Source organism: Xenopus tropicalis, chromosome 2 (genome assembly GCF_000004195.4).
Source record: "Xenopus tropicalis strain Nigerian chromosome 2, UCB_Xtro_10.0, whole genome shotgun sequence".
Lineage (NCBI taxonomy): Eukaryota > Metazoa > Chordata > Amphibia > Anura > Pipidae > Xenopus > Xenopus tropicalis.
In genome coordinates this window covers 144,700,643-144,728,496 of record NC_030678.2, presented here as the reverse complement: position 1 = coordinate 144,728,496, position 27,854 = coordinate 144,700,643, and the positions used below count along the sequence as shown (strand labels likewise).

The 27,854-nt window shown below is 39.3% G+C and overlaps 1 protein-coding gene across 3 annotated transcripts in view; it reads left to right on the top strand.

Moving 5' to 3' along the window:
- The window catches only part of pde1b (phosphodiesterase 1B), a 183,168-nt gene that overhangs the window by 144,280 nt on the left and 11,034 nt on the right, over positions 1-27,854 (top strand). For all 3 annotated transcript variants that reach the window (XM_018091030.2, NM_001097267.1, XM_031895565.1), the window contains 12 exon segments: positions 5,578-5,691; positions 6,253-6,435; positions 7,702-7,768; positions 10,934-11,050; positions 14,450-14,590; positions 17,941-18,041; positions 19,735-19,860; positions 20,719-20,820; positions 21,859-21,979; positions 23,894-23,975; positions 25,027-25,150; positions 25,845-25,981. In XM_018091030.2, the coding sequence (XP_017946519.1) occupies positions 5,578-5,691; positions 6,253-6,435; positions 7,702-7,768; positions 10,934-11,050; positions 14,450-14,590; positions 17,941-18,041; positions 19,735-19,860; positions 20,719-20,820; positions 21,859-21,979; positions 23,894-23,975; positions 25,027-25,150; positions 25,845-25,981 (1,415 nt within the window).

Here is a 27,854-nt window from a genome sequence, read left to right as displayed (position 1 = left end):
CTTAGCAACAGAAGGAAAGTGGCACTGTCTGAGTGCATAGCAAGTGGCTGTAAAATAAGGAAAGAAAGTAAAATATTACTGTGTGAAGTGATTGGAAATAAAATTGAAGAGAAGGAGAAGGAGAAGCCAAGGAGAACAGCAGATAGGAGCAGCGGGGATACTGACTTGGGAGGCAGATACAAGGAGCACTTCCATTGGGCACTTGGCATTCGGATAAACAAGAGACAGGGTAAAAATGGACATGGAAGAAGATTAGTAAAGAGTCTAGCTGTAAAATACTAAGTAAAGGTGCTTTATGTTCCAGTGTATGTAAATATATATAGCATAATTAGTCTCCAAATGGATCATACTATTAATCATTTAGAATCTTGTTGAGCTTGCAAATTACCTTAGCAACCAGTGAGCAGTTTGAATGAGAGGCTAATGATAAACAGTAACAATAAAACTGTAGCCTCATCAAGCAGTAGCTTTTGGATGCTGGGGTCAGTGACCCCCATTTACAAGCTGAGAGAAGAAAGTTCAAAAACTATAAAAAAAAATAAGTAATGAGGATCAATTGGAAAGTTGCTTATAATAGGCCATTGTATAACATACGAAAAGTTGACCAAATGGTGAACCACCCCTTTAAATATGTTTGAGAAGCTTTTTTAAAGGAGCAGTACGTTCAAACCCCTTGGTGACAGCTTTTTAATCCAAAAAGTTTCACGTTGAAGGAGGAGCCTATACCTGTCCCCACCTCGTTTGGGCATTGGCACATGATCAATGGCAATATATCTAAATGTTGGTAATCTATGCCAAAACTCCAAAAAATGTTTAGCCACCGGTTTCACAGATTTATTATCATGGTACGCTGTATTGATGGCAGATCAATACATTTGTAAAATCGTATTTTTGCGCTGAGTACAAAAGTTTTGGATTCATTCAAGCTTCGTTACCTTGACTTTCCTTGGGCCAGGTTAGAGCAGCAGAGTGCCATTGAGCCCTATGGGAGACTTTCCTTGGGCCAGGTTAGAGCAGCAGAGTGCCATTGAGCCCTATGGGAGGCTTTCCTTGGGCCGGGTTGGAGCTGCAGAGTGCCATTGAGCCCTATGGGAGACTTTCCTTGGGCCGGGTTGGAGCTGCAGAGTGCCATTGAGCCCTATGGGAGACTTTCCTTGGGCCGGGTTGGAGCTGCAGAGTGCCATTGAGCCCTATGGGAGACTTTCCTTGGGCCGGGTTGGAGCTGCAGAGTGCCATTGAGCCCTATGGGAGACTTTCCTTGGGCCGGGTTAGAGCAGCAGAGTGCCATTGAGCCCTATGGGAGGCTTTCCTTGGGCCGGGCTGGAGCTGCAGAGTGCCATTGAGCCCTATGGGAGACTTTCCTTGGGCCGGGTTGGAGCTGCAGAGTGCCATTGAGCCCTATGGGAGACTTTCCTTGGGCCAGGTTGTAGCTGCAGAGTGCCATTGAGCCCTATGGGAGACTTTCCTTGGGCCGGGTTGTAGCTGCAGAGTGCCATTGAGCCCTATGGGAGACTTTCCTTGGGCCGGGTTGGAGCTGCAGAGTGCCATTGAGCCCTATGGGAGACTTTCCTTGGGCCAGGTTGGAGCTGCAGAGTGCCATTGAGCCCTATGGGAGACTTTCCTTGGGCCAGGTTGGAGCTGCAGAGTGCCATTGATTCCTATGGGAGACTTTCCTTGGCCCAGGTTGGAGCTGCAGAGTGCCATTGAGTCCTATGGGAGACTTTCCTTGGGCCGGGTTGGAGCTGCAGAGTGCCATTGAGTCCTATGGGAGACTTTCCTTGGGCCAGGTTGGAGCTGCAGAGTGCCATTGAGCCCTATGGGAGACTTTCCTTGGGCCGGGTTGGAGCTGCAGAGTGCCATTGAGCCCTATGGGAGGCTTTCCTTGGGCCAGGTTGGAGCTGCAGAGTGCCATTGAGCCCTATGGGAGACTTTCCTTGGGCCGGGTTGGAGCTGCAGAGTGCCATTGAGCCCTATGGGAGACTTTCCTTGGGCCAGGTTGGAGCTGCAGAGTGCCATTGATTCCTATGGAAGGCTTCCCAAAATCATGCACAGAAGGATCAAAGTCGGAAAGGTTGTGACTTTCGGATCGCCAATATGATATTATCATGGCTAATAGGATTTTTTATAAAGCCTTTTTGTGATATTTGCGATCTTAAAAAATTATCGTATCCAATCCGAATTTTTCCCATTTGGGATTCAAACTCGTGATTTCTTGAATGTGCCCCTAAATGTGCCTTGTGTAGAATTTAGCTTAATGCACAGTTTATAGAGAGCTCTTTAGTTTCACCATATTGGTGTATGTCTCAGACCATTTGCCAAGTATATGTTGATTTCACTAAACATAAAAGCCCTACATTTGCTTTTAATCTTTGATTTCTTAGAAGTGACAGTGTTTGCAGTTTTCATCTTCCTTGCTAAGGTCTCCTTTTCTCACAACTGTATCTTTCCTTCTCCATCCGGATCTCAGGCCTTATACCACTTGAACCAGCATCACCCTGGCAGACATATATTAATATAAATAAGGGGAACTCTGGAAAAACTTAGCTTATTGTGTCTGGATATTTCTTTGCTTGGCACAGCCAGTCTGTCCTCTGCCTGATACAACAGCCATGTCATAATCACAGGTAGCATCTATTCAATTAGTTGCAAGCTGAAAGCGTAAAAGGAAAAATCAATTTTTGAACGGCTGGTGGCTCGGGGCAAGGACACACTGAAGGAGACAACGTGCAGAGAAAGCATATTAAGCAGTGTAGCATGTGGCAAAGACAGGAGGGCATTGTTAGGTGCTGGGATTAAGTCATTTGAACACTCATTGAGGCAACAGCATTTATTGTATTAGATGTACTGCATGTTTGGCAGGATAAAACTGCTGCCTAAAATGTTCCTATAGTAAAGGGTGGGTTATGTTTGTTTGTTTCATACTTCTATGAATTTGTACAGAATGTGCTATGTCATTTAAATATATAGGAGCCGTGGTTTGCATCTACATGGATTGGAGGCCATTGGTGAACACCTCTGGAGAACCAGCTGACTGGCAGTGGGGCATTGGGAAATAAGGTTCTCGGGGAAAATAGTATTGCCTTGGACATGAATGATTTAGTTTGCGTCAGTCTACTTCTAGCTACAACACAAGGGCTACTTTGTAGCACCTACCTCAGCAAAATATATACCTCAGTCAGAAATACCTTTATAGAAGCCAGGGAGAATATCCATAGGAATATAATATGCATTCATTTCTCAATAATACTATTATAATTGCCTGGCTGTCCTACCCATCACTGACTTTGCCATTCTGTTCTTGACCATAGTAGCTTTTGCAAAATATCCAAGGTAAATGCAGATGTTTGTGCAATTTTGTTACATTGTCATTTTTGAATTTACGGGTGGAAATATTTATCCCTGGCAAGTTTTACCCCATGAAACTGCTCCTACACACTGAAACTTACATGTGCTTAGATTACATGCTTAAAACAACATTAATGATGAGCATTATGTAACAATAGGCAAGTGCAAACTGTCGCAGTTCTCCACAATGTAATTTTAACCCCTAGAATGCCAGTGCACATCACAAAAGTTTGTTCAAGTTGTCCCGCCTTCTGTATAAAAATGCACTAAATCTAGATCAATGTTATTAAAGGAAAACCATAAGACCAGAATGAATACTAAACCAGCAGATAGTCTATATCATATTAGGCGGACTTTTAATGAATTTGGCCAAACTGGAATATATATATCAGTAAATATTGCCCTTTTACATATTTTCCCTTGAGCCACCATTTTGTGATGGGCTGTGTGCTCCCTCAGAGACAGGAAGTAATGCAGCGTTAAAGAAGAAGAAGTGTGGGAATAAAAGACAAAACTTTGTCCATTAATCGGCTGATGTGCCTAAACATAAATGTGTGTCATTGGTTTGTTTGTGTGCACCATAATTTGTATGTTACCAGGGGGCGGCCATTAGTACTTAAAATGGTAATTTTCTATTTAGGATTACCCAATAGCATATACTACTATAAAAGTATATTTTTATGAAAATGGTTTATTTATGTGAAGCAGGGTTTTACACATGAGCCGTTTAATGCAATATATTTTTATAGAGACCTACATTGTTCAGGGGAATAGGTTTCCTTTAATACAGACAAAGGCTAGATAAGTCAATATTATGTTCCAGGAAAGGTGTCAGCCCTACAATAGGTGCACCTTATGCAGTATGTCCTACTGTAAATTGCACAAGATGTACAGAGGTGCCAATGTGGGCATTACATAACTATAGTACGGGCATTTGCTTACACGTAACTTGCAAGCTATTTGGTTGAAACAGTAAAACATATCTTGAGCACTAAGGAAAATGTAAATTTATTTGTGGTCAAAAGCAATCAGGGCTTTCTTGCACATTGATTTGCCCTCTGATACACGTTCTCAGTAGTTGTTGCTATACTTAGTTGCACCAAACTTAACAAGCTGCATGGTTAAAAAATTTCCCGTATGGCATTTTTATGGGTGCAAAATTGTTCCCTATAAGCTTAATAAATGAGACACGCTGGCTGCTGATATGATTTTGCTTTTATGCTTTTACCTGCATTTTGACTGGCCATTTAGTAAACAAGTTACTGCATTTGGTTCATGGATCCAGTTGAACTATTCTTTCATTGATGAATACCATATAACCCTCCCCCTCTGGCAGCATTGCTCATGGTCTTTCCTCCAGTTTCACACACAAGCATCATCAGTTTGTGTACAAAACAGCTATGGAAATCTTGTCACTTCCCCATGCCACAAAATTAAATTCTAGGTCTCTGCCCCTCCTGAGAGTTCATTTCCGCATTTCATTTTCTACTTCACTGGGCTTTTCTGGGCCTCAGGATGCCAGAGTTTAAAAAATAAGCTCGGGTAGTGCGCCGGCTCTTTCCTTCTGACAGAGGAACACCAAAGGGAATAGCAGGAGCTTAACTCTCTCAAGCCAGAAACCATTCTGTTGTGCAAAAAAGCTGTAATTAATTTTTTTAGCATGAAATTACTATGGTTTCCCGATTTCCCAAGAGGAAGAGACAGAGAAAATAATGTTTTTTTTTAACTATTAAAAGTGTGAGGACAGAAATGCACCCTTTCCCCTCTCCAAAGTATGGAATGGATGATTGTCCCGTCAGTAATCTTTCTGAAGTCTGGGAAGCTTAGGCTTATAAAATGCAAGAAGACAAATTCCAGCACTTACAATTTTACAGTGAGTTCTGAGGCACTAAACAGCACAGGTTGCCCAACCCAAGAACAGATGCCACAATATTACAGGTTTTTGGACTGGAAAGCATCATTTAAATTTTGTCAGGTGGTCATGAAATATTGCTTTGTGACCCCCTTTGATAGGTTTAAAAATATTGTCATACCCTAAATATGTCATTTTAAATCATTAGAGTATTGGGTCAGAAAGCGAATTGAAGGCTGTGTGACAATATGAACATATGAACTTAATCTAAAAAGTGCAAATACACATTTGTTGTTTTTGTAAATGCACCTTTGGACAAATAGTTTTAGTATAATGCCAGTAAGATTTTCAGTCACAGCATGTCCTTTCTTTTCCTTCAGCCTGAAGTACATGGTAAAGCAACTAGAAAATGGAGAGGTCAACATCGTAGAGTTGAAAAAAAACTTGGAATACACAGCATCGCTGTTGGAAGCGGTTTATATCGATGAGACAAGGTAAGAACATAAATATTAATTGGACCTTTAATTTAGGAGCAATTCTCAAAGTTTTGAAGCAAGCAAATAGCTTTAACACCCAGGGTTGGACTAGCCGCCAGGGATTCTGGTAAAAATCCCAATGGGCCCCACCCCTTCTCAATATTATATAGTTATTAGCAGGAGCTGGTAGCCACCAGCAGTATGTATGGGATTTTCAGCGGTTGCCAGGGATGCCCTACAGTTTGGGTTCCCACTGTGCCCAAAGTACCTCAGCCAAACACTGCTAAAACCATCTCTCTCCTTAATCCCTAATACAAACTGAAAGAATTAACAATCATTTGGACAAATCTTTATAAGAAATTGTTTGCAATAAATTGTTCCAGTGCAGAACAGAGCTTGGTAAATGTGAACCTAGCAAAATGCAGACGGGTAACAAATATGCCCCTGCGTTTAATGGTTTCTATATTCAGTATTTAAGAATATTTATTAAAATTAGAATATAGTTAAGTTGACATAACATGGAAAGTAGTTTAATTTAGTCTCCACTCGTGCGTGATGTTTTGTTTTTCCATTCCACAGACAGATTTTAGACACAGACGATGAGCTACCAGAAATGCGATCAGACTCTGTTCCATCTGAAGTCCGGGACTGGCTGGCCTCCACATTCACCCAGCAGACAAGGTCAACTGGCCGGAGGTCTGAGGAGAAGCCCAGGTTTCGCAGCATTGTCCATGCAGTACAGGCGGGAATCTTCGTGGAAAGGTGCCCATTCTTCCTGCTGTCATAGTTTGGGGATGAAAGAGATGGAAGAATGTGATGTAAGGGGGATTGAGCCACTGACTGTTCCATTTTCTTCTGTGGAGAACAGTAGCAATGGAAGTCTTGGGGAGCAATATTAAATACTGAGCAACATTACTTGCAGACGGGGATACAAATTTATAACACCCAAGTATGCATCATATATATTGAGGTTACCAGATCTTAAAATTGTCTAGAAATTTCAGATGAAAGGCTTGCACTATTTGCTTTTCATAATAAAGCAACCAGTTTGCACCAGTATAGCCCAGCAAGCCACGTTTATTAAAAGCTTCCAATATTTCTTATATGATCTAGAAACCCTAACATATCGGCAGTGCACAGATGCTGCAGTGCTACACATCATGTAATTGAGTTGGCCATGGCTTTATAATGGATAGTGGCACTAAGCCTACTTTGAGGGCACGAGTCATGTGGATTAAAGTTGCATTAATTGCAATTAACACGCTAGCTGTAGGTGCTAAGGAGTACTTGGAACAACAACAAGCACATGCGCTATAAATGCAGCTTATCCCTCCTATGCACTAACAATAAGCTATTTGCTTGAACTAGAAAGCATACATATTCAGACAGCCTCCCTTTGTATGTGTAAAGCTTGTACATGATCATCTTTTACAGAAGATTAGGGTGTTTTAGCATAAGTATGTTTCTCTGACTGCAGGAGATTCAGCTTTAATGCTACAATTTGCAGTTGAGTATAAGTCCCTGTTTGTATTGTCTGTGGTGACTGTAAGCAATAATTTGAAATGTAAAATTGGAGCCTATGTATCTTGTAACTATGAATCGTACTGTTTAGTCAAGTGCTTCGTTCATTCCTGATCATTCTGCCTTCTAGGAGCTATTTAAATGCCTATTCATGTAAGTATACCTGAAATAATTAGGGATTGTGCTTGATTAGGCAGTTGTTCTATGCACACAGACCCTTTCCTTAGCACTGCAGTCTCTGCCGCAAGGCTGCTTATACAATTAAAGCAGTTCAGAAGGAACAATATGTCTCTTTCTGTTTCCCATGTTTGGATAGCTCCTCTGGCATTAGAACTCAAATCAATTCCACGTCCATCCTAAATTTGGCAGATCATGGCATTGCTTTGCTATTTTCTGGAAAAGGAAGCTGCAAGGGGGAAACCCTGCTGTATATCTAAATTTAAAAATATTTCTTCTTAGGAAAAAAAAGATATAAAATGATAATTCCTGTCTCCCTTTTTCGTGCAGAATGTTTCGGAGATCATACACAGCAGTTGGACCAAATTATTCTGCGGCTGTTGTTAACAGTTTAAAGGTACTGACATGTAGTCATTCTAGATAACTAACACTGTAACCATCATTAAAGCTGTGAGTAGTATTGTTGAGTAGGATGAGTGTTCTGATATCAGTTCTTATTTAAAATGATTTAATGCAGAATCACTACCATTTCCATAGTGTATAATATCTGAGGTCTGTCCCTTTCCTCTGCACCCGTGTTGCACAGACCTTGCACATAAGCCATTCAAACTGTTACTGATATTTACCTGTGGTGTCTATTTCAACTTGTTTGGCAGAATTGCATGTGTCTGTTGGTTAAGCAGGTTGAATAGTTTTTCCCACCTGCAGTAAAAACACAGGTTGGTGCCTGGTTGGAATATTGGGTTTTTCAAATATGCAGCAGTAAAGGGCCATGTGAATATGAATTTATGGTTGTGTTTAGCCTTTGGACCATATTGAAAGGTAAGTCAGGTGGCTGAAAGCATTGCAGCAGGAGTTCAGGACATGGGAGTCCATATGAGGGGAAGACTTCTTTAACCAAATTATTTTCAATATGGCCCCAGACCAATGGGACCAGGCCAACAATTGCATTGTTGTGCGGTCTTATAATATTTTTGTAAATTAGGGCCTCCCAGGCCTCCTTGATGTAATATCTATATTAGAACCTCTGTACTTGGTTTTTCTTGAGAAGAGTACCTTTTAATAATAAATGCATCAGTCCCAAAGACTACTCATTCCCCCAGCTGCAGCTCTTTGATCAGGGCAAAACACCTAAGAACAAAACTTACTATGGGTAATGATATACAATGCAATTGTCTCTTCCACCTTTCCCTAGAAACACAAATGTATAGAGAGGGAGCATGATCATTTAAAAGGTAACTTGTGAAAATGAAAATATAATATAAGCTTCATGGATGTGTGTTGTAAGAAAAATAAATTAAAAATGCAGTATGTGTTGATACTCAATATCCTCCCCCTCAGCAATTTATCTCCCTACCTGCAGCTTTGTGCCAGAGTCAGTTACTTTGAAAGACATTTAGCTGTTATACATTGTCTAGGCAAGGAGAGCACACAGCAGTTATACATTACATCTAATTGTCCATCAGGCTCTGGCTCCTGCATGAAGAGACAATGAAGAGAGACAGATAGTGAAGAGGGGATAGTGAAGAATAAATACATTATTTCTCAAATGATATAGAATTTGTCATTTTTTATATTTAGTGTTTCTTCCATGAGATGCAGTTATTAAATTTTCATTTTCATAATATTTCTACTAGGAGGTCTTTTGATGTCCAATGATTTCAGAAACATATTATGGAAAATATCTCAATTAGCGATGAGCGTTTTTTTTTCAAAAAAATGTTAGTCGCATAAAAATGGATGTGGTCGCGTAAAAATGGGTGCGGGCCGTCAAAATAGATGTGGCCGCGTCAAAACATGCACTTCAAAATAGGTGGCCCCTTATACAGCCAATAGGCTGCTTTTATTGAGCCTTGTATGCTATATTAAATCAAAATAAATGATTATAGTTAAAGGTCAGAGGACAGAGGAAACCCAAAGGTCAGATGACATAGGTATTTAGATATAATGCTCTAAAGACCTTAGCCTCTAAAGGCAAAAGTGTAGGGTGATAAAACTTGGGTTACAGTTATTGCCTATTTCATGCAAACTTTCAGGATCACATGTTAGAAGAAGAGACCTTAGGGCTTGTTGACATTGCCGACAATATAACTGAGTTGTAAGTGGCATCAGAATCACTAAAAAATCTCTTTTAGTCAGCATAGTGAAAACTAGATCAAATCAAATTTCTACAAGCAGTGAACAAAGGAGATCCATGAAAAAAGACATTATTTATCATATCAGCTTAAAATATTATCACCTAAAAATTATCTAAATATTTTTATGATGTTTTTTTTTTCTTTTGTTGAAGGGAAATTTACTTTTCAAATATGTAACTAAGTAGCTATAGGGGAAGCAATAGTTTGTAATGGGTTAAAACTGGCAGGTTAAGGTATTCCCGATGCAGTAATCCTAGCCCAACAAGAATTAGTGAAGACCCAACTTGGAAATAGCAGTACTGAGCAGTATTGTATCTCAAATAAAATACAATAAAGATAGTCCATGTAACACTAATGAGTTTATATAATAAAAGGCACTATGTGTGCCCAGGAGGAGTATATGAACCAATCAGCAGGTAGATTTTACTGGTCACCAGTTTAAAAAACAAACATCTAATTGGCTGCTATGGGTTACTGTTACTTAGTGCCTTTTATTACATATGGGGTAAGTTTGCCCAGAAGCAGTAACCCATAGCAGCCAATAAGCAGGAAACATTTATTAGTCACCTGTTTAAAAGCAAACATTGTATTGGTTGCTAATGGTTACTGCTCCTGTGCAAACGTTGTGCTTTTTATTACATATAGGGATACATGCTGTAAATAACAGTTACTCATGGATGATTAAGTGCTAGTTACAGTACAAAATGCAGAAGGCTGAATATATGCCTGTGTTTTATAAGCACCTCTGTTTTTACAAGTCTGTAATGGAGTGTCTCCGTTTGAATGGCTGCCAGCTACTTATGGTTTATCCTCCTTCCTATCCGGTAGGTTCAGGGCAGTGCAGCTGGTGGGGTATACAGTCACATAGATTTTTGGAAGAACAAACAGTGTAATTTAACCAAGCTTAATTTTAATTGACACTGAAGGGCATTACAAAGTTTGGTACATTTTGTAGCAAAAAATTGCATTTTGAGTCTTAAAGTTATTTAAAATAGCTAAGCTGTAATGTTCACTCCTTTTTAATTAGACCTTGTGGATTCCATTCTGGCATGGTTATTTAAATGTGGCAACTCTTGTGTGACAAAATGCTCTATGAAATGTAATCAGCCATAAAACCTTCCTCCAAACTGATTCTTGAGGCTATACATAGCACAAGCACTGAATCAGTTTAATGGCAACTCCACATTCTGATTTTATTACAGTAACCCATCAGTTAATGCATACATTGCATTCTCTATTCATATGTTTTTCTTGAAAGTTATAGTTGCAATCTAGCTGCTCTGGTTCTTGGGTTGTTTAAGAAAAGCTATTGGCCGCAGCTCATTGAATTTAGTGCCAGGCTTGCTATTAGTGGATTTGAAATCATTAGCAGATAAATAAATTTGTAGTTAGAAAAATTATGTTTCTTCTATTTGTCTTTTCAGCACTTGGACCTGTGGGACTTTGATGTGTTTGTGTTGAACAGAGTGAGTGAGGATCATGCATTGAAAACCATTGTCTTTGAACTTCTGAGCAGGCACAATCTCAACAGCAGATTCAAGGTACAGTACCTTAAGAAATAAGTCTGATAAAGACGTTTACTCTGTTGTATGTTGGGTACATACTGACCTTTGGTTTTGTCCCCTCTATATTATTATCCTATAGTGCCAACTTTACAGGCATTGGTCATCAGTCCCTGATCCAATAGAGCTTGTGAACACATTCACACACATACTAGGGTTAATGCTACATAAAGCCAATTAGCTTGTATGTCTTGAAGTGGTCAGAGGAAACCCACAGAGACAGGGAGAACATTCAGTATAACCTTGCAGAGACTGCCAGGGCTGGGATTGAACTCAGGACCCAGGTGTTGCAAGGCAGCTAAATATACCTAAAGCTGACGAGAGTGTCAGGACAGGAAAAAGTCTCTTAAAAAATGGATTTTATTTCAGCCAACAGCAACAGGTGGAAAAACAAAGGAGGTTTTTTTCCATTAAAATATTAAAACAACAAAAATAGCTTTCAGCAGCATAACAGTTCAGTAACAACACAGTAGCAGCAGTATGACAGACCTCTGGACAGGCAACTGTGTATATACAGGCACATAGACTTCTGTATGTCGAGTTCACACACCTCTATCTCTATGTACAGTATATCTCATTCAGATACCCTCTGTAGGCTGACTAGCCATACAGGCCTCTCGAATAGCCAGCTTGGGCTAAGCAGGCCCAGCTGGTCAGACTGTAGCATCCACTCTGCTACACATACCCAAACTTTACAAGCTGTTAGCTAATCACACATATATGCCCTACTTCCACCTCCAGCAGTCCAAATTTATAGATTTGCGCCTGCTCCATTCTGCCCCTTTAGTGACATCAAAGATGGGTGGGTCAGACATGGATCTGTATATACCAACTGGGTGTGGGTTGAATTTATGTCAAACCTCACATTACATACAGGTATGGGACCTATTATCCAGAATGCTCGGGACCTGGGGTTTTCTGGATAAAGGATCTTTCTGTAATTTGGATCTCCATAATTTGTCTGCTAATAAAATCATTTAAATAATGAATAAATCCAATAGGATTGTTTTGCTTCCAATAAGGATTAATTATATCTTAGTTGGGATCAAGTACAAGGTACTGTTTTATTATTTTCAAAAATTAGAATTATTTGCTTATAATGTAATAATAAAAAAACAACAAAACACAGATACAAGAGTATTGTAGAAATGATACCTATATTGGCTAACAATAAAAATACATTGCAAGCTTTTGGAGCTCTAAGGCCACTTCATCAGGCAGAATGTAGGGGCCTTAGAGCTCCGAAAGCTAGCGATGTATTTTTATTGTTAGCCAATATAGGTATCATTTCTACAATACTCTTGTATCTGTGTTTTGTTGTTTCTTTATTATTATTTTTGACACTGGCTAACACGGTACTACAGTTTTTATTTTGTTGCTTATAATGGAGTCTATGGGAGATGGCCTTTCCGTAATTTGGAACTTTCTGGATAACGGGTTTTCCGGATAACAGATCCCATACCTGTACCATCAAATCACAATTTTTCTGTCCAAACTAAAAGTCTCATCTGGAAAGGTATCTTATTATAATTTTCTGATGCACTTTGGGGTAGGTAAAGTAAAAGCTTCTGCAGCTTCTCTTCACTTCCTGTCACTGACAGAACAATGGTATTTGTGCTTTAATGGTGAACCCAGAGGTGAGTCTATCAGCAGATTAGGAAATAATATGAAGATGTAGTGCAGTAAAATAGTTTAAAATTCCAATAAAAGACACAGTAACGAAAGAGGAGTCTGTTTGCAGCAATTACTCCCAAGTAGTGATGAGCAAATATTTTCTCCAGGCGTGGATTCGCAGCAAATTTCCTCATTTCACCACTGCGAATTGTTTTGCCAAACTTCCTTGCAGCAGAAAAAAGTCACGGTAGCATCAAAAAAAGACACGTGCGATAAAAAAATCACGCAACTAACGCGCCTCGCATATTTTGTGCTGCCTCGTGAATTTTCTTGACGTTTCACGTATTTTACGGCAAAGCGAAACGGGACAGATTCACTCATCACTACTCCAAAAATAATCCCACTGTCTAATTGTACAGAACAGACTGTGCAGGAAATCTGTAGAGCTAATTACATTTGTAGAAATGCAAAGGCAGGAAACATTTTCATACATTTACAAATGTTAAAAAATGCACAGAAAACCAGCTGTTTTTGTTTTTCGGAACCTTATCTCAGTGGGAAATGGAAAGAAATTTTATATTTATTTGATAATTCATGTACAACTTTAAAGGGCAGACTAATCAACGTTCAAATTCAATTTTCTTTTTGCACTAAAAACGAATGATTTGGAATTATGGTTTCCATAACTTGAATGTTTAATATTTATTAGGCACAAAAAATTAGAACAACTCGATTGTAAAATGTATACCAAGTAAAAGTTTGTAAATTTATGTCAATGGGAGTTGCCCTAGGTAACATGTAAGCAATTTTCTTTTCATTGAGTTTGTAGACTCATTGGAAATAATTTGATTTGATTTGATTTTTTTTTTAAACAAATAAGCAAACATCCAAGTTTGGTAAAAATTAAAATTTTGATAAATAGGCCTCCTTGTTTCATGACTTGAAATTACAGGCAAAAGTTATTTAAATAGCGCACATTTAAGTTTGGTTAGTTTTCAAGTTAGAAAATTCTGGGTTTAGATATTTTTTTGTTTTGTTCTCAAGTATGTAAATAGGTAAATAAATAGGTATGAGTGTAAAGCAGACAGGTTGAGCTAGAAAGAGCAGGTTTGAGCTCCAACATAGGACTGGTAGATTGAAGGTATCTCTTCGAGGTTATACTTTCTGTTAATGAGGGAATCATAATGAATAGAGAATAAGAAGATTTCCCAGGAGATTCAACTGGAGGTGATCCAGGGACACTGAAGGGTGTCACAGAGGTTAAGTGGGACCCCGCTATGTCCGTTCTCAGGGGAGTGTCACTGAGTTATGCTCTGCAGTTAAATATTGCTGGAAAGGCTTAGGGAATAGGATTGTGGGCCAATTGGGAAATCAAGTAAAGTAGGAAGCTGGACAAAGCCACAACTCATTACATTTCTTTTCTTTTTACCTTGGCCAAAAGATGCAGATGGCTGTTAGTCAGAGACTTTGGTCAGTAGTCAATTAGTGACGCAGCCTATAGGCTAGCCAACAAGTTAATATTAGGCGATAGGCTCCTGTGTGGTCAATCATTACCTTAGAAAGGGAGAATAATTCAGACTATTGCATTACAGATGAAGTAAAACGCTGAATTTTCCCAGTTTACAAGCAGTAATAAAAGGTTTCAAAACTATATATGGTTTCTGTTCTAGGCTGCAAAATGTTGGTAAATTTGCTCTCTAGTGTGGTCCATTCTGCTTGATATACAATTCCTTTCATAACTTAAAGTTCCCTTCTTTTCTTTAGATTCCTGTTGCATTCCTCATGAGTTTTTTGGACTCTCTGGAAAGTGGTTATGGGAAATATAAGAATCCTTACCATAACCAGATCCACGCAGCTGATGTAACACAGACAGTCCATTGCTTTCTTCTGAGAACGGGCATGGTGGTAATTATCTCTCTACATTTCAACTTGGATTCATTTCTTTTAATCACTGAATTTAAAGATCAAAAACAACCTATGAGCCAAAGACCCTTTTTGTCAATGCAGTACAGTAATTCATATATCATTAGTCAATCTGTGCCATTTCCATCCCATTTATACTATAAAATCTGTATAAGCATCCTGATGTTTCCCGAGAAATTGAGTAGGAGATTAGTCAAATTGGTTTGATTTAAAATTATCTAGATAATTACAAATGGCCTCTCTCTCTCTCTCGCATAGTTCATTATTACAAACAAATTTAATTGGACCAAAATGTTTGCATGGGCACTAAATGCATTCCAATTTGTATAGCACAAACAAGGGACTTGATGTTTTCAAATGGCAGCCAAATCATTTTCCTTTTATAAAACCTTGCGTTTTATTGCTCTATTGACAACAGTATAAAATGGCTTAATTTTGCCACTCCAACAGCTTTTCGCCTTCATGCTCAATACAGTTGTGGAGATTAGTTGCACACGATAAACATCCTCTAAAGCAGTCAATTAATGCATTTATGATTTACATTATCACCAGTGGGAAACCATATGCTTCACTTTGGCTTTCCAAAGTTGCCTTGAAAGGAGACTTCAGGCGACTTTGGAAACTCAAAGTGACTTGTATGTTTTCCCTGCTTGTGCTAGGTGACAGCCTGCTCAGATTTCCTATCATGGAAACACTGCAGATTTAGGACCAACAGAAGGGCTGCTGAACTTCTCTCATGGTGGGAGATGCAGCTCCTGCTGGTCACTTCTTGGGGCTTTCCTTTCTCTAGGGAGAGGCAGCCTAATACACAGTGGTGGATATAATGACATGATCTCAAATGGCAACTATGGAAGTGAAAGTCAAGTCTTCAGTGAGGAACGGCAGAGCATAGTAGTGATGGAATTCTGGCTTTAGAATATTCCTTTGGGTTAGGCTGGCAAGGTCCTATTTATTTGATAAAATGTGAATTAATGCTGTGGCCATTTTACCACATTTCTGTCTCCTGGTGTTTTATTAAGGTATGTAACAATGGGGTATAGTGAGATGGCTCAAGGGAGGAGTCCCCCTTGCCTGGCATTTGTAGGATATTAGTAAGTAGTGGAGATTTATCATGGGGGACTTATCTGGTCCCTAAAAGCAGCTTTACATAAGGAGAGAGCCTTATACTTTTGATAACCATAGCTAAAGATTAACAGCATTTTATAAAATGCAAGATATTTCTAAACTAAGTTCTATAAACTGAGAGATAGCTATAAATGTATACAAAAATAAAGGAATAGCTCTGATACAGTATACCTAAAGGGAATCGTCCAGCGGTGCCGTGCTGTAAGGGCTCTGGCACACGGGGAGATTAGTCGCCCGCAACAAATTTCCCTGTTCGCGGGCGACTAATCTCCCCGAATTGCCATCCCACCGGTGAAAATGTAAGTCGCTGGTGGGATGGCACACGCTGCGCAGGCGATTTTGGCAAATCGCCGAAGTTGCCTCGCGAGGCATTTTCGGCGAATTGCCGAAATGGCACCGCCGCGTGTGCCATCTCACCGGCGACTTACATTTTCGCCGGTGGGATGGCAGCTGATGGCAACTCGGGGAGATTAGTCGCGGGCGACTAATCTCCCCGTGTGCCAGAGCCCTAAAGAGTAATGATATACAAAGACTGATAAAATCCCAGTCTTGTAGGTTCAGCAGAGTGGTGGCAAGAAACACTCTACTCCATGGACCCTTGGACAGCCAGAATCCTATGTCACCAACTGTACAAAATTAAGATTTTTGCTGAAGATGCATTCAGAAGGCCATTTCTCTTTGAATTCTTGGATGCCACCTTACTTAATCAGGTAAAAGAACATAAACTCTGCAAGCAATAAAGCTGTGCTGGGAAATGGTACCTGGCGAGGCTTCCCTATTGGTCCATCATAGTCACAAAGTGTAAATGATACACCTATTTAGAAAGCAAATGTAAACTCCAGTTAATGCATATACAATGGATACATGATAAGGCATGTGTGATAAATACATAAGACAGCTTGTATTATAAATAACATGTACAACACATAGCTATTAAAGTGATCAAAAAATATGAGACAACAAAGTGTTTCACATCATCTGAGGTTTCTAAATGTAACCTGCCACCAAAAGGGTAATCTATGAGATCCCCGTAAAGTGCTATTATGGTATCCTTCAAAATGCTTTGGTACACTGTGATTTCTCACCTTTTTTATGTACTTAAAATTCTCTAAAACCATCTTAGGAGACCTTTTCTACATATATGTGATAAATATTGTCTATTTTGTGACATTTGTGGGGGTTTGTCATTGCCTTGTCCCTCTCAGTCATTAAATACAGTTTAAGAGGGGCTTCCTTTGGAATATATCTGTTAGGGCAATGAGATTTTTCGAAGAAACTACATTTATTAAACGGTTGAAAGGGACTTTGTTGGTTATAAAGGAGACTACCAGCACTGTGCCACTTTTAATCATGTTTTGATATCTTTTCAACTGTTATAAATCTCCATACTCTATATTAATGATGCTTCATATAAGGAGAGTTAGATATCAATGGCACTTTACATAATAATAAATGGCACTTAGAATGGGAGGGATAAAAATGGAGCTTAACATAATGACAGATATTGTATTGGCTTAATTTTTACTTCTAAGGAAAATGTCTGACATTCTTAATAGTGACTGTTTGAATTCATCTTGTCACCTTCCAAATCTATTTCTAATTCCTAATGAAATCTTGGCTGGAAAAATTACTAATAGAATAAGCTGGGCTCCAAACACTGCTGGGATCCGGTATGACATGGGATAAGGATTATAGTTTTGATCTTACTATCCTTTGCTGGGAAAGCTCTCATGCCAAGTGGTGCTTTACCCTAGGAAGAGGAGCAGATTTGATAAGAAGGAGATTACCGAATCTTGATACATTCAAGCGGCTGTGGGTCTCTTTGTCATACAGAATATTGAACAGATAACTCGAACAGAGCTCTAATGAAATACATTGTCCTTTCTGTAATAACAAAGGAAGAGCTAATACAATATCTGTAAATATTTAAACTCGGCACAGTGTCTCTAGAGCTCCTTTCAATTCTGCATGCAGTAATAGGAAGCAGTGAACCTGCATTAAAGAGAATTTTTGATCTTTGTTTTATTTATCCTCCCCTCATTATTTCAGTATTTCAGCAATGGTTAAAGCAGCTCAGTTGGAAGATATTTTAGGGGGAAATGATAGTTTCAGTTTTTAATTTCTCTCATTTCCATTATACTCCCTCTCCCCCTAGAGGTTATTGTGTTTTTAACAATTTATTTATGTGGTATTTTTATTCCCTTTAGCACTGTCTGAATGAGATTGAGATTTTGGCGATTATTTTTGCTGCGGCCATCCATGATTTTGAACATACAGGAACGACAAACAGCTTCCACATCCAGACAAAGTATGTCATTTAATAGGTTATCATTGCTACTCTTTATTTCTGTATTCTGCAGAGCTTTACAATGAACATGTAGACATCTGTCTTTGTTGCAGTAGAGATTGTGCAGTAGGGTCAGCTTCATCACCAGTATGCCTTTAGGATGTGGGAGAAACCACAGACACAGGGAAAATATATATAGTAAGGACTCCTTCAGCCTTTCATTGTAAGCTCTTGTCAACAGGGTCTTTGATCCCATTGTATTCTATATTCCTTGTTTGTTAACTTATTGTTAGACTCCTGTTTGTTATATATTATTGTACAGCACTGTATAACTGGTGTTCTACAAATACAGGTATTGAACCTGTTACCCAGAATGCTTGGGATCTGGGTTTTTCCAGATAAGGGATCTTTCTGTTATTTGGATCTCCAAAACTATTTTCTGCAATTATTTTACAACTGGCATTGCAAGGCTGCATTGTGGGTAAAAAAATGATATTGATAACTTGCAATATGTGCTGACTTTGCGTCTACATCATACTAAAAGTTCAGTTGGTGAACTTCCCCTTTAACTTGGGTGCTTTATTTGCATTATTTTTTAACACAATTCGCCATGAAAATATACTTTCTTGTTCTCTGCTAATTAAAACATGAACTTTTAATTGTCTTAAAAACTGGCTCCACATCACCCTGCTGCTTGTCATTATTTCAGTCAAAGTCTGTGCAATTATGGTCTTCTATGTTCAGAGCTTGACCTAACACCTAATGAGCAGATTTTTCCTGCCCGGTGCAGGTAGCACTGTTTCTGTATTGTTCAGCAATTAATATTAATCATCTCCAAGTTAATCTGCCATTTTAGCTCTTCTTTTGAACCAATTATGTGAGCAGCGGGAGTCCAAACCAGGATAAACATGTAAGAGTTCATAAAGAACATAGCAACCTGAGCCGTAATCATTAATAATCATAGATAGCAGCAACTTTAGAGCCAATTTAGCTTCATAACAACTGCATTTAGTTAAAGATAATTCTCCTGTGCCTTACCTCATGGGTGTATCAAGGTATCTCAGATATAGGTAAATGTTACCAATAGGCAAATTTAGCAATGCAGATACCTTTATCAACACATTAGTCATAAACATTATAAAGAGAACTTACTTCATGATAAAGTTCCATATGATTAATGAATTTACTGTATATAATAAAATGTGAGCTAATAAGTATTTAACCGTACTGGAATATATATATATATATATATATATATATATACTGTATATATATATAATCAGTAAATATTGCCCTTTTACATCTTTTCCCTTGAGCCGCCATTTAGTGATGGGCTGTGTGCTCCCTCAGAGATCAGCTGACAGGAAATAATGCAGCTCTGACTGTAACAGGAAGTAGTGTGGGAGTAAAAAGACAGAACTTTGTCCATTCATTGGCTGATGTAACCTGGCATATGTTTGCCCTTGGTTTGTGTGTGAGCAGGCCTGGGGACAACTCTTAGTACTTAAAATGTTTTAAAATCTTTGCACTTTCTATTTAATTGCCTCCCAACATTTTAACTTCTGTCTCTTGTAAATTCACTGAATCCTTGTCAAATGATTAGGACGGTCAGTGGATTATTGTGGCATTCCTAATACTAAGTACTTGACTTTGTTTTCTTTTATGCCCAGTGATATATAAATATTTCCGCTGAATAATAATATTTATAATTTAGGTCAGACTGTGCCATTCTGTACAATGACCGCTCGGTGCTGGAGAATCACCATGTCAGTGCTGTTTATCGGATTATGCAAGATGATGAGATGAATATCTTTGTCAATCTAACTAAGGATGAGTTCACGTAAGTAAAGAAGAGCTGGTTTTAACACTTGTGTGCCCCTAAGCCCCGTCTCAAACCTCCTCCTGCTCAAACTCACCATTTAACACACCCCCCGTAGCTTGCACCAACCCCAGATGGGTAATAATACCCCAACCAGCCCACAGCCCCTCACCCATCCACCACTAGAGTCGATGCAGTCTTCTCCATTGGGTACTGGACAGAGATTTAAGCAGTTGCCAAAATCCCTTGCCCCCCTTCCCCTGTGACCAATGAAGTCGCCAATATGTGGTCCCCGGATCTTTGCCACCCTAGACCAGGGCCTTATTGGCCTGCACACAAATGCAGGCAGGAAGTCGAGTTTGTATTGTCTAAAAAGGCATCACTGGTAAGTTTGAATAACTACTACAACCACACAATATACACAGTGTCCTGCCTGGTTGTTTCATAACAAGTCAAAGCCTGAAAGGAAGTTTTGTAAGCTATAATCAGTGTGGGGACTAGCAGTATTTGGGCACCAATCAATGTAGTACTATTATGGGCACAATCTGCCCACTCACCATCCCCTCTTGTCTCTTATTGCCCCAGTCCTGACAATCACACCGTACCCCACTGCACCTGAGGCATGTGTCTCGTCTGCTTTCCCCTTATTCTGGCCTTGGCTATAATGATAATTACCCAGTCAGTTTTGGATGAGGTTCAGGAACTTTTACTTTGGCAGCTCTTATCGGGGGGTCACTTATTTTGTAATGATAATTATTTAGGCAGTGCTGGTACTAGAATGTTTGATGTCATATAATATGCTTTTATATACATTAGATGTCAAGAAGCACCCAATATCAATTATGTTGATTGTGACTAAAGTTTATTCTTGTTCTTCAGGGAACTAAGGTCTCTTGTCATAGAGATGGTCCTGGCCACTGATATGTCATGTCATTTTCAGCAAGTCAAAACCATGAAAACATCTCTGCAACAGTTGGAAACGTGAGTAGCAAAAAAAATGGCACTTTCACATAAAGTACCTTGAGGTTCTATTGTTATGCAGCTATAAATCTAGTAGTTTATGAGTCTTAAACTACTAGACCTTAAGAAAAAGTGGACTATTTTGTGCCAGTGCAGTATTCTATATCACAAGAAATTAACTTTTAATGGTCTACTATGGTAATGTTAAATTACTGACTACTACTCTTATTAGTATGCCAGCCTGTTATAGAAGATGATTATAGGGCTGATTATGAAATTCTGGAATTTTTTCCCTCTTGAGACATAATTGGCACTGGCTTCAGGCTGTGGCACTGAACCCGCTTTTTTGGGTTTTGCCGAACACCCAAACCCACCCTGATGGACAGCAGTGGTAGGACCATGCCAGAGTACTGCATGGGTAAATTTAGAAGAGGGGGAATGAGGTTCTCTCGTGTGACTGCACGGTGGATTGATAGATACAGATGCTACTACTGCTTGTGCTAGGTGACATCCTGTTTGGATTTCCTATCATCGAGACACTGCAGATTCAGGACCAAAAGAAGGGCTACTGAACTTCTCTCATAGTGTGACATGCAGCTCCTGCTGGTGGCAGAGTTTGGAGACATCCTCTCTGTAGGTAGAGGCAGCCTAATATTCAGTGGTGAATATAATGATATGATCTTAAATGGCAACTATGGAAGTGAAACTGAAGTCTTCTGTGAGGAATGGCATAGTAGCAATCCCTTATGGAATTCAGGCTTTAAAATATCTGCTTGGTATAGGCTGGCAAGGTCCTATTTATTTGATAAAATGTGAATAAATGCTGTGGCCATTTTGCTCCATTTCTGTTTCCTGGTGTTTCATTAAGGTATGTAACAATGGGGGTTCAGTGGGATGACCCAAGGTGAAGGGTCAATTGAGGAGTTCCCTTGTCATGTAAATTACATCCTTAGGAGGTACATTATTCTCCACATATTAATCCCTTGACAATCCATTTCTGGAACAGATCGGATGCCAGATTTCTAGCCCTTGCTTATTGCTTGTTACATCTGCTTTCAGCATCGACAAATCAAAGGCTCTTTCTCTACTACTCCATGCAGCTGATATCAGCCACCCCACCAAGCAGTGGAAGGTGCATGCACGATGGACCAAAGCTCTGATGGAAGAGTTTTTTAGACAGGTAAGGAAAAGAAACCTGTACAGTAATTCCTAATGGAGATTATTGACGATCACTTAAATGTGTATTTCTGTAGCAGCCAGTATTGCTCTGTATAACATTATACATAATACCAGGCTTTACTGCTAATCTAATGTGTTACATAGTACTTAGTCTTTCTCTTTACATGCCAAGAGTTTCTAAAACAAAAACCATACTGTACAAAGTGTTCAATGAATTTCAATAATTTCATACCATTAACACAACTGTAATATGTAATTTACATTTATGATACTAATAATGGCTCCATAGGCAGTCTCTCATTGGTTATTACATTACACATTTGTTTGGCCCTTTTTTATTTTAAATTAAACTATTAAATCAGTTAAACAACTGCTGAGTACAAAATTATATATTAGTACAATTACAATTCTCATACTGAAATGGCATTTGCTTGTGCTATTTCTTTTTTAATTTCTTTACAAGAAATGCTTATTACGGAATTATAAAATGTAAAGCAACAACCTGCCTTATTAACGTCCCAGTATTTTATACACAATAAACTTTTGATGCTACAAAAATGCAGTAAAGATAAAAAATCTAGTACAAATACACACTGAATACTAAATACTATATATATACTGCCACTCGGGAAAATGCATCATAGCTCATTGTATTAGTGCCAGGTTCTGTTGCAGGAGGCAAGTTTTACATTCGTTGCCTCCCGCCAAAAGTATTGTAATACAGTCAAATGTTGGTCTGATGTGTTTGATGTCTAGAAGGACATTAGGACTACACATAAGCCAGTGTCAGAAAAATCTCAGCTGATACTCACCTGTTACTAAGTAAACCTTCAAAATAAGTGAATGTAAAATGGATGAGAGTTCTATTCTACGCATTCACTGTTTTCTCTTCTTTAAGATTCCAAGATTAAGGGAAACATGTTCTGTTAATATGAATAGATTTTGTTGCAATCTCGCCTCCTGCTGGTCACTTTCCGGCCATGATCCAGTCAAGAAACTTGTCAGTAAAAAGCAAGAGCACTGTTCTGATATTCCTCTGGTTTGGAAAAACATAAGAAACCTCACATAACTTTTCTCACATCTTTCCTAACATCAGCTTAGTTTTTCTTTCTTTCTTTTCTTGTTGGAATCTGACCAGCAGGTGGCACTGTTGTAAAAACATGAATTCATATTAACAGTACATATATCCTGACACTAAACCTAGTGTATCCCCCCAGTCCGACCCTGGCCATCATCTTAGTTTTACAGCATTTATTTTTTATACTGTTCCCCTGTTATAATGGATGTTTTTAGCTTTTAAAGACTAAACCATAAAGTTAAGTAGAATATAGCTAATTGGACCATGAATTGTTTTGTGCCAGGAGCTAGCTCTTGGCAGTAAACTGGCAAATGCACCAACCTAGCAATGAAAATCCTCCTCAAGAGCCATATGTATTTAACATCTGCTTTCAGCTCCCTTCACCTGGGGACCAAATGATTCATCTGATTTTGGCAATTATATTAGCTACAGTATTCAGTCTTGTGCACATGATTATGTATTGCATCAAAGCCAACCTTTTGGGAAGGTGTAAAGGGATCCACAATGAATTGTAGGTATTAAATATGGTAGTGTCAACAGATTAACAGTACATATGAATACAATGAAACTTCCACCCCAGTTGAAAAGACAAGAGATAAACAGTACGTTTGGTATTCTGTCATCCATTACTTGATGAGATTCCAGCATAATATTATTTTAGACTGCTGCAAACCAACTGATGCTATATAAGTAATGAAGGAGTGACAGACCCTGCCCCCCAACCCCCCAAACAGAAATGTGTATGCTTGCAAGTTAATTTATAATTTTCTTTTTACAGAAGATATTTATTATTACATATAATTTGAAATTAATTTATAACATTACTTTTTCTCTAAGGGCGACAAAGAGGCTGAAATGGGCTTGCCCTTTTCTCCACTATGTGACCGAAAGTCCACTTTGGTTGCCCAATCTCAGATTGGTAAGATATCACTGCATTTGTTGAACTTGCAAAAAATAGAAGATTTTCTCTGTGGTTTTGCATGTAAAACCCTTAATAACTATCAAAGTTACATACACGAATGTGGCACTTTTGGTACATGCACTGCTCCTGACTACAAGGATGATAGAATCAGTAAAGTGGCCACCAGGATTTCAATGACAACAAAAAAAAGAGCTGGGCCTACAGGGATGGGTGACCAAGGCCAGTCCCCATACCCAATTTTCACCCTCCACTGTGTGAGACCCAGCCTATACCCATATTTCACACCTGCATTGTAACATCGCCCTGCAACTCACACACCGAAGCCCCTGCAGCTAGACATCACATGGGGAGATTGACACACTGAACTTACGGCCCTAACCTAGGGGAATTCAGGCAGAAAAGGTACATACCCAGTGCCCCCCTACAGTTTTGCCCTTTGCACAGGCCTCTTCTGCCTACCCCTAGTTTCAACTAATCTCCCCGAAATGCTTTCCCACCAGTGATCATGTAAATCGATAGTGGAAAACATACACATTGCTAAGTTGCCAGAAGTTTCCAACAAAGCAATGCATGTGTTTTACCATCGGCGATTTACATTATCACCAGTGGAAATGCATTTCAGTGAGATTAGTCGTGTGTGGTAGTGCAGATTTATCTCAGGTGACTAATCTCTCCATGGGAAATGGCCATAAAGCACAAACAACTGTTTTATTTTGCTATATGATGCCACAATGCAGGACAAGAAGAGAAGTACCAGATATAATGGATCTGGTTACATTTGCTAGAAAAATGATTAATCTGCCAGTTGTTTATCAAAGAGGAGGGGGAAGTTAAAATATGCTGCCAGAAGAAGTCATGTACCTGTTATAGTACAACAATTTAAATATGGTTGTGTGTGCGATAAACTCATTCATCCTGTGTACAAATGATACAGTAGGATTCATTCTATTTTCCTGAGAACAAAATGAGAAGCTAAGTGACAATTTGATGTGCACAAGTTTTTGTCACGTGGGTGCACTAATACAACATACCATCTGCTTTTTCACAGGCTTTATTGAATTTATTGTGGATCCCACTTTTTCAGTGCTTACAGATGTGGCTGAAAAGACTGTTCTTCCATTAGTAGAGGAGAGAAGCAAATCCAAATCAACTGCTTCAGTCAACCAGTCAAGGTCTGAAAATGTTTCTCACACAGATTGGTTCAGAGATGGTTTACATTCTACTACAGACAAGACTAGCTTATTAAACTGCCCTTGGTGCATTCCACAGCAAAAAGCCCCCATCCATCACCTAATATGGCTTCCTATACTCCATGCTGACAGCAAGGCCAGATGATTTGGAGTCCCAGGAACACCTCCAGGATTCACATTTTTAGCTTGTGCGTAAAATACATCATTGGGATTGGCATTATTATCAAACTAATGTACTACTTCACACATAAATTCATGTAATATGCAGATATGATATTTAAAACACATTAATTTGCTTATTAGGAAGCCAAAGTACCCAATTTATACATTGTTTTGTCAGCAAAATCAATCACAATGAATACTTGTTATTTTAAAGCCTTTATCTGTATTAATGACATGATGCCTAGGCATTCTTAAAGCTCCTCCGCCCCATTATTTAGTAAATACTGCCTGTAGTAGTAAAGACGCACAGTCTAAAATATTTCATTTTCTACAGTGAGCCCTTATCATAGACACAGGCCTCATTTGCTGTTGGATTATAAGTCACCTAATAACTGTAGTTGTAATCTTTTGGATTAAACTGCTGTTGAACCTGTAGCAGTTAATGAAACTGCAGTTCTGCTGTGGCTTATTTTTCCCATTACCAACTCAGTAGTTGTATTTCTACCTCTTTAAGCTCTCAGTGGAGGCAGCCATCCATAGATGACCATTCTGAAATGGGAGATATTAATGCTGACATTAAAAGCTTTCGAACAACGTGGACAAAGTATATCCAGGAAAACAAGCAGAAGTGGAAGGAAAGAGCAGCCAGTGGTGAGGAATAAATATATATTGTATGTCATAGTAAAGTGTAACATTTACAAATGGTTTTATTTACATAACTTGGGACATGGATGGGACTAAATAAAAACACAAAAACATGTAGAGCAGAGGAATCCACAGAACAATTTTCATTGTTACAGGGGACCTGAACTAATTGGTAAAATACCCTTATCAAGGAGCACTAGGAAATGAGCATGACCGCTACTGAAATTTACCACAGTGGGTTTTCCTGTGCTGGATCTTGCATGTGTTTCAGCGCAGGAGAACACAAAAAGAAACGCAGGCCTGTATTTCCTATATGACTGTAGTCACTGTGGCACAGGCAAGCGTGGAATGCAGGTGGAATGCAACTTGCTGTGTTAGGAGTTTCCCTGTGCCACACAGAGTACAGCCTAATAGGATATATAGGCCCTTTTATAAGGTTGCACCCCGTGCTTATTGACGTCACACGTACACACGAGGTGCAACCTTATAAAAGGGCCTGTCGTCGCCGCCGCGCAAGGAGCCGCATAAGAAGCAGAGCAGCTGAAGATGCTGGAGCGCGTATGGGGGCACTGTGTATGGGGGTTACTGTCTATGGGGGCATTGTGTATGGGGGTACTGTCTATGGAGGCTACTGTGTATGGGGGGGTACTGTCTATGGGGGCACTGTGTATGGGGGGTATTTTCTATGGAGGCACTGTGTATGGGGGGTAATTTCTATGGGGGCACTGTGTATGGGGGCTACTGTCTATGGGGTCAATTGGGGGCACTTTTTATGGGGGGTACTGACTTTAAAGCACTTTCTATGGGGGCACTGTGTATGGGGGCAGTTTCTATAGGGGGAACTGTCTTTGGAGCACTTTCTATGGGGGCACTGTGTATCGGGGGTACTGTGTATGGGGGCACTGTCTATAGAATAGAATAGATAGAATAGAATATATCTTTATTGTCATTGTCACATAGTAAACAACGAGATTTTACAAGAGGCAAGCAACAACTCAAAGCAGTGGCATAATAATGGAAAAAAAAATCATTCTACTGTTTCATATTTAAAGCCAAAATTGCTCTTGGATATACTGTGTATGGGGGTACTGTCTATGGGGGCACTGTGTGTGGGGGGGTACTGTCTATGGGGGCACTGTGTATGGGGGGTACTGTCTATGGGGGCTCTGTGTAAGGGGGGTACTGTGTATGGGGGGCACTGTGTGTGGGGTCACTGTATATGGGGGCTACTATGTATGGGGGCACTGTGTATGGGGGAACTGTGTATGGGGGGTACTGTGTATGGGGGCACTGTGTATGGGGGGTACTGTTTATGGGGGCACTGTCTATGGGGGTTACTGTTTATGGGGGCACTGTGCATGGGGGTACTGTGTATGGGGGGGCAAAACTGGTACATAGTTATAACTCACTTATAACTGACTGCCTTCTCTCTATATTTGTATTTTATTTGTAGGAGTTACTATATTGTTTTCCTTAGGTAGTACAGTATGAGGGTATACCACATTTGCGTCTGATCCCGCCATTTTTACTATATAAAAGGAGTATTTTTTTTTTTTTAAATGGGGTGTGGTAACTGCCTCCATGCAGGTTTATTAGAGTAATCAGTGAGAAGGATACAGACATTTCGGGAACCTCTCGTTCCCTTTTTCCATGTAGCATTCCCGAAACGCCTGTATCCTTCTCATTGATTACTCCAATAAACCTACATGGAGGCAGTTTTTTGCACCTACTGAATCGTGAGTGACTTTCTTGTTTGTATTTTGCACTTATTATGTTTAATTTGATTAGAATCAAAGGTATGAATAGCCCAAAATATTTTTCAGAAATTACTTTTTTTTTTAAAGGCCACTGCAGCAAATCAAGAGAGAAAAATGACAGA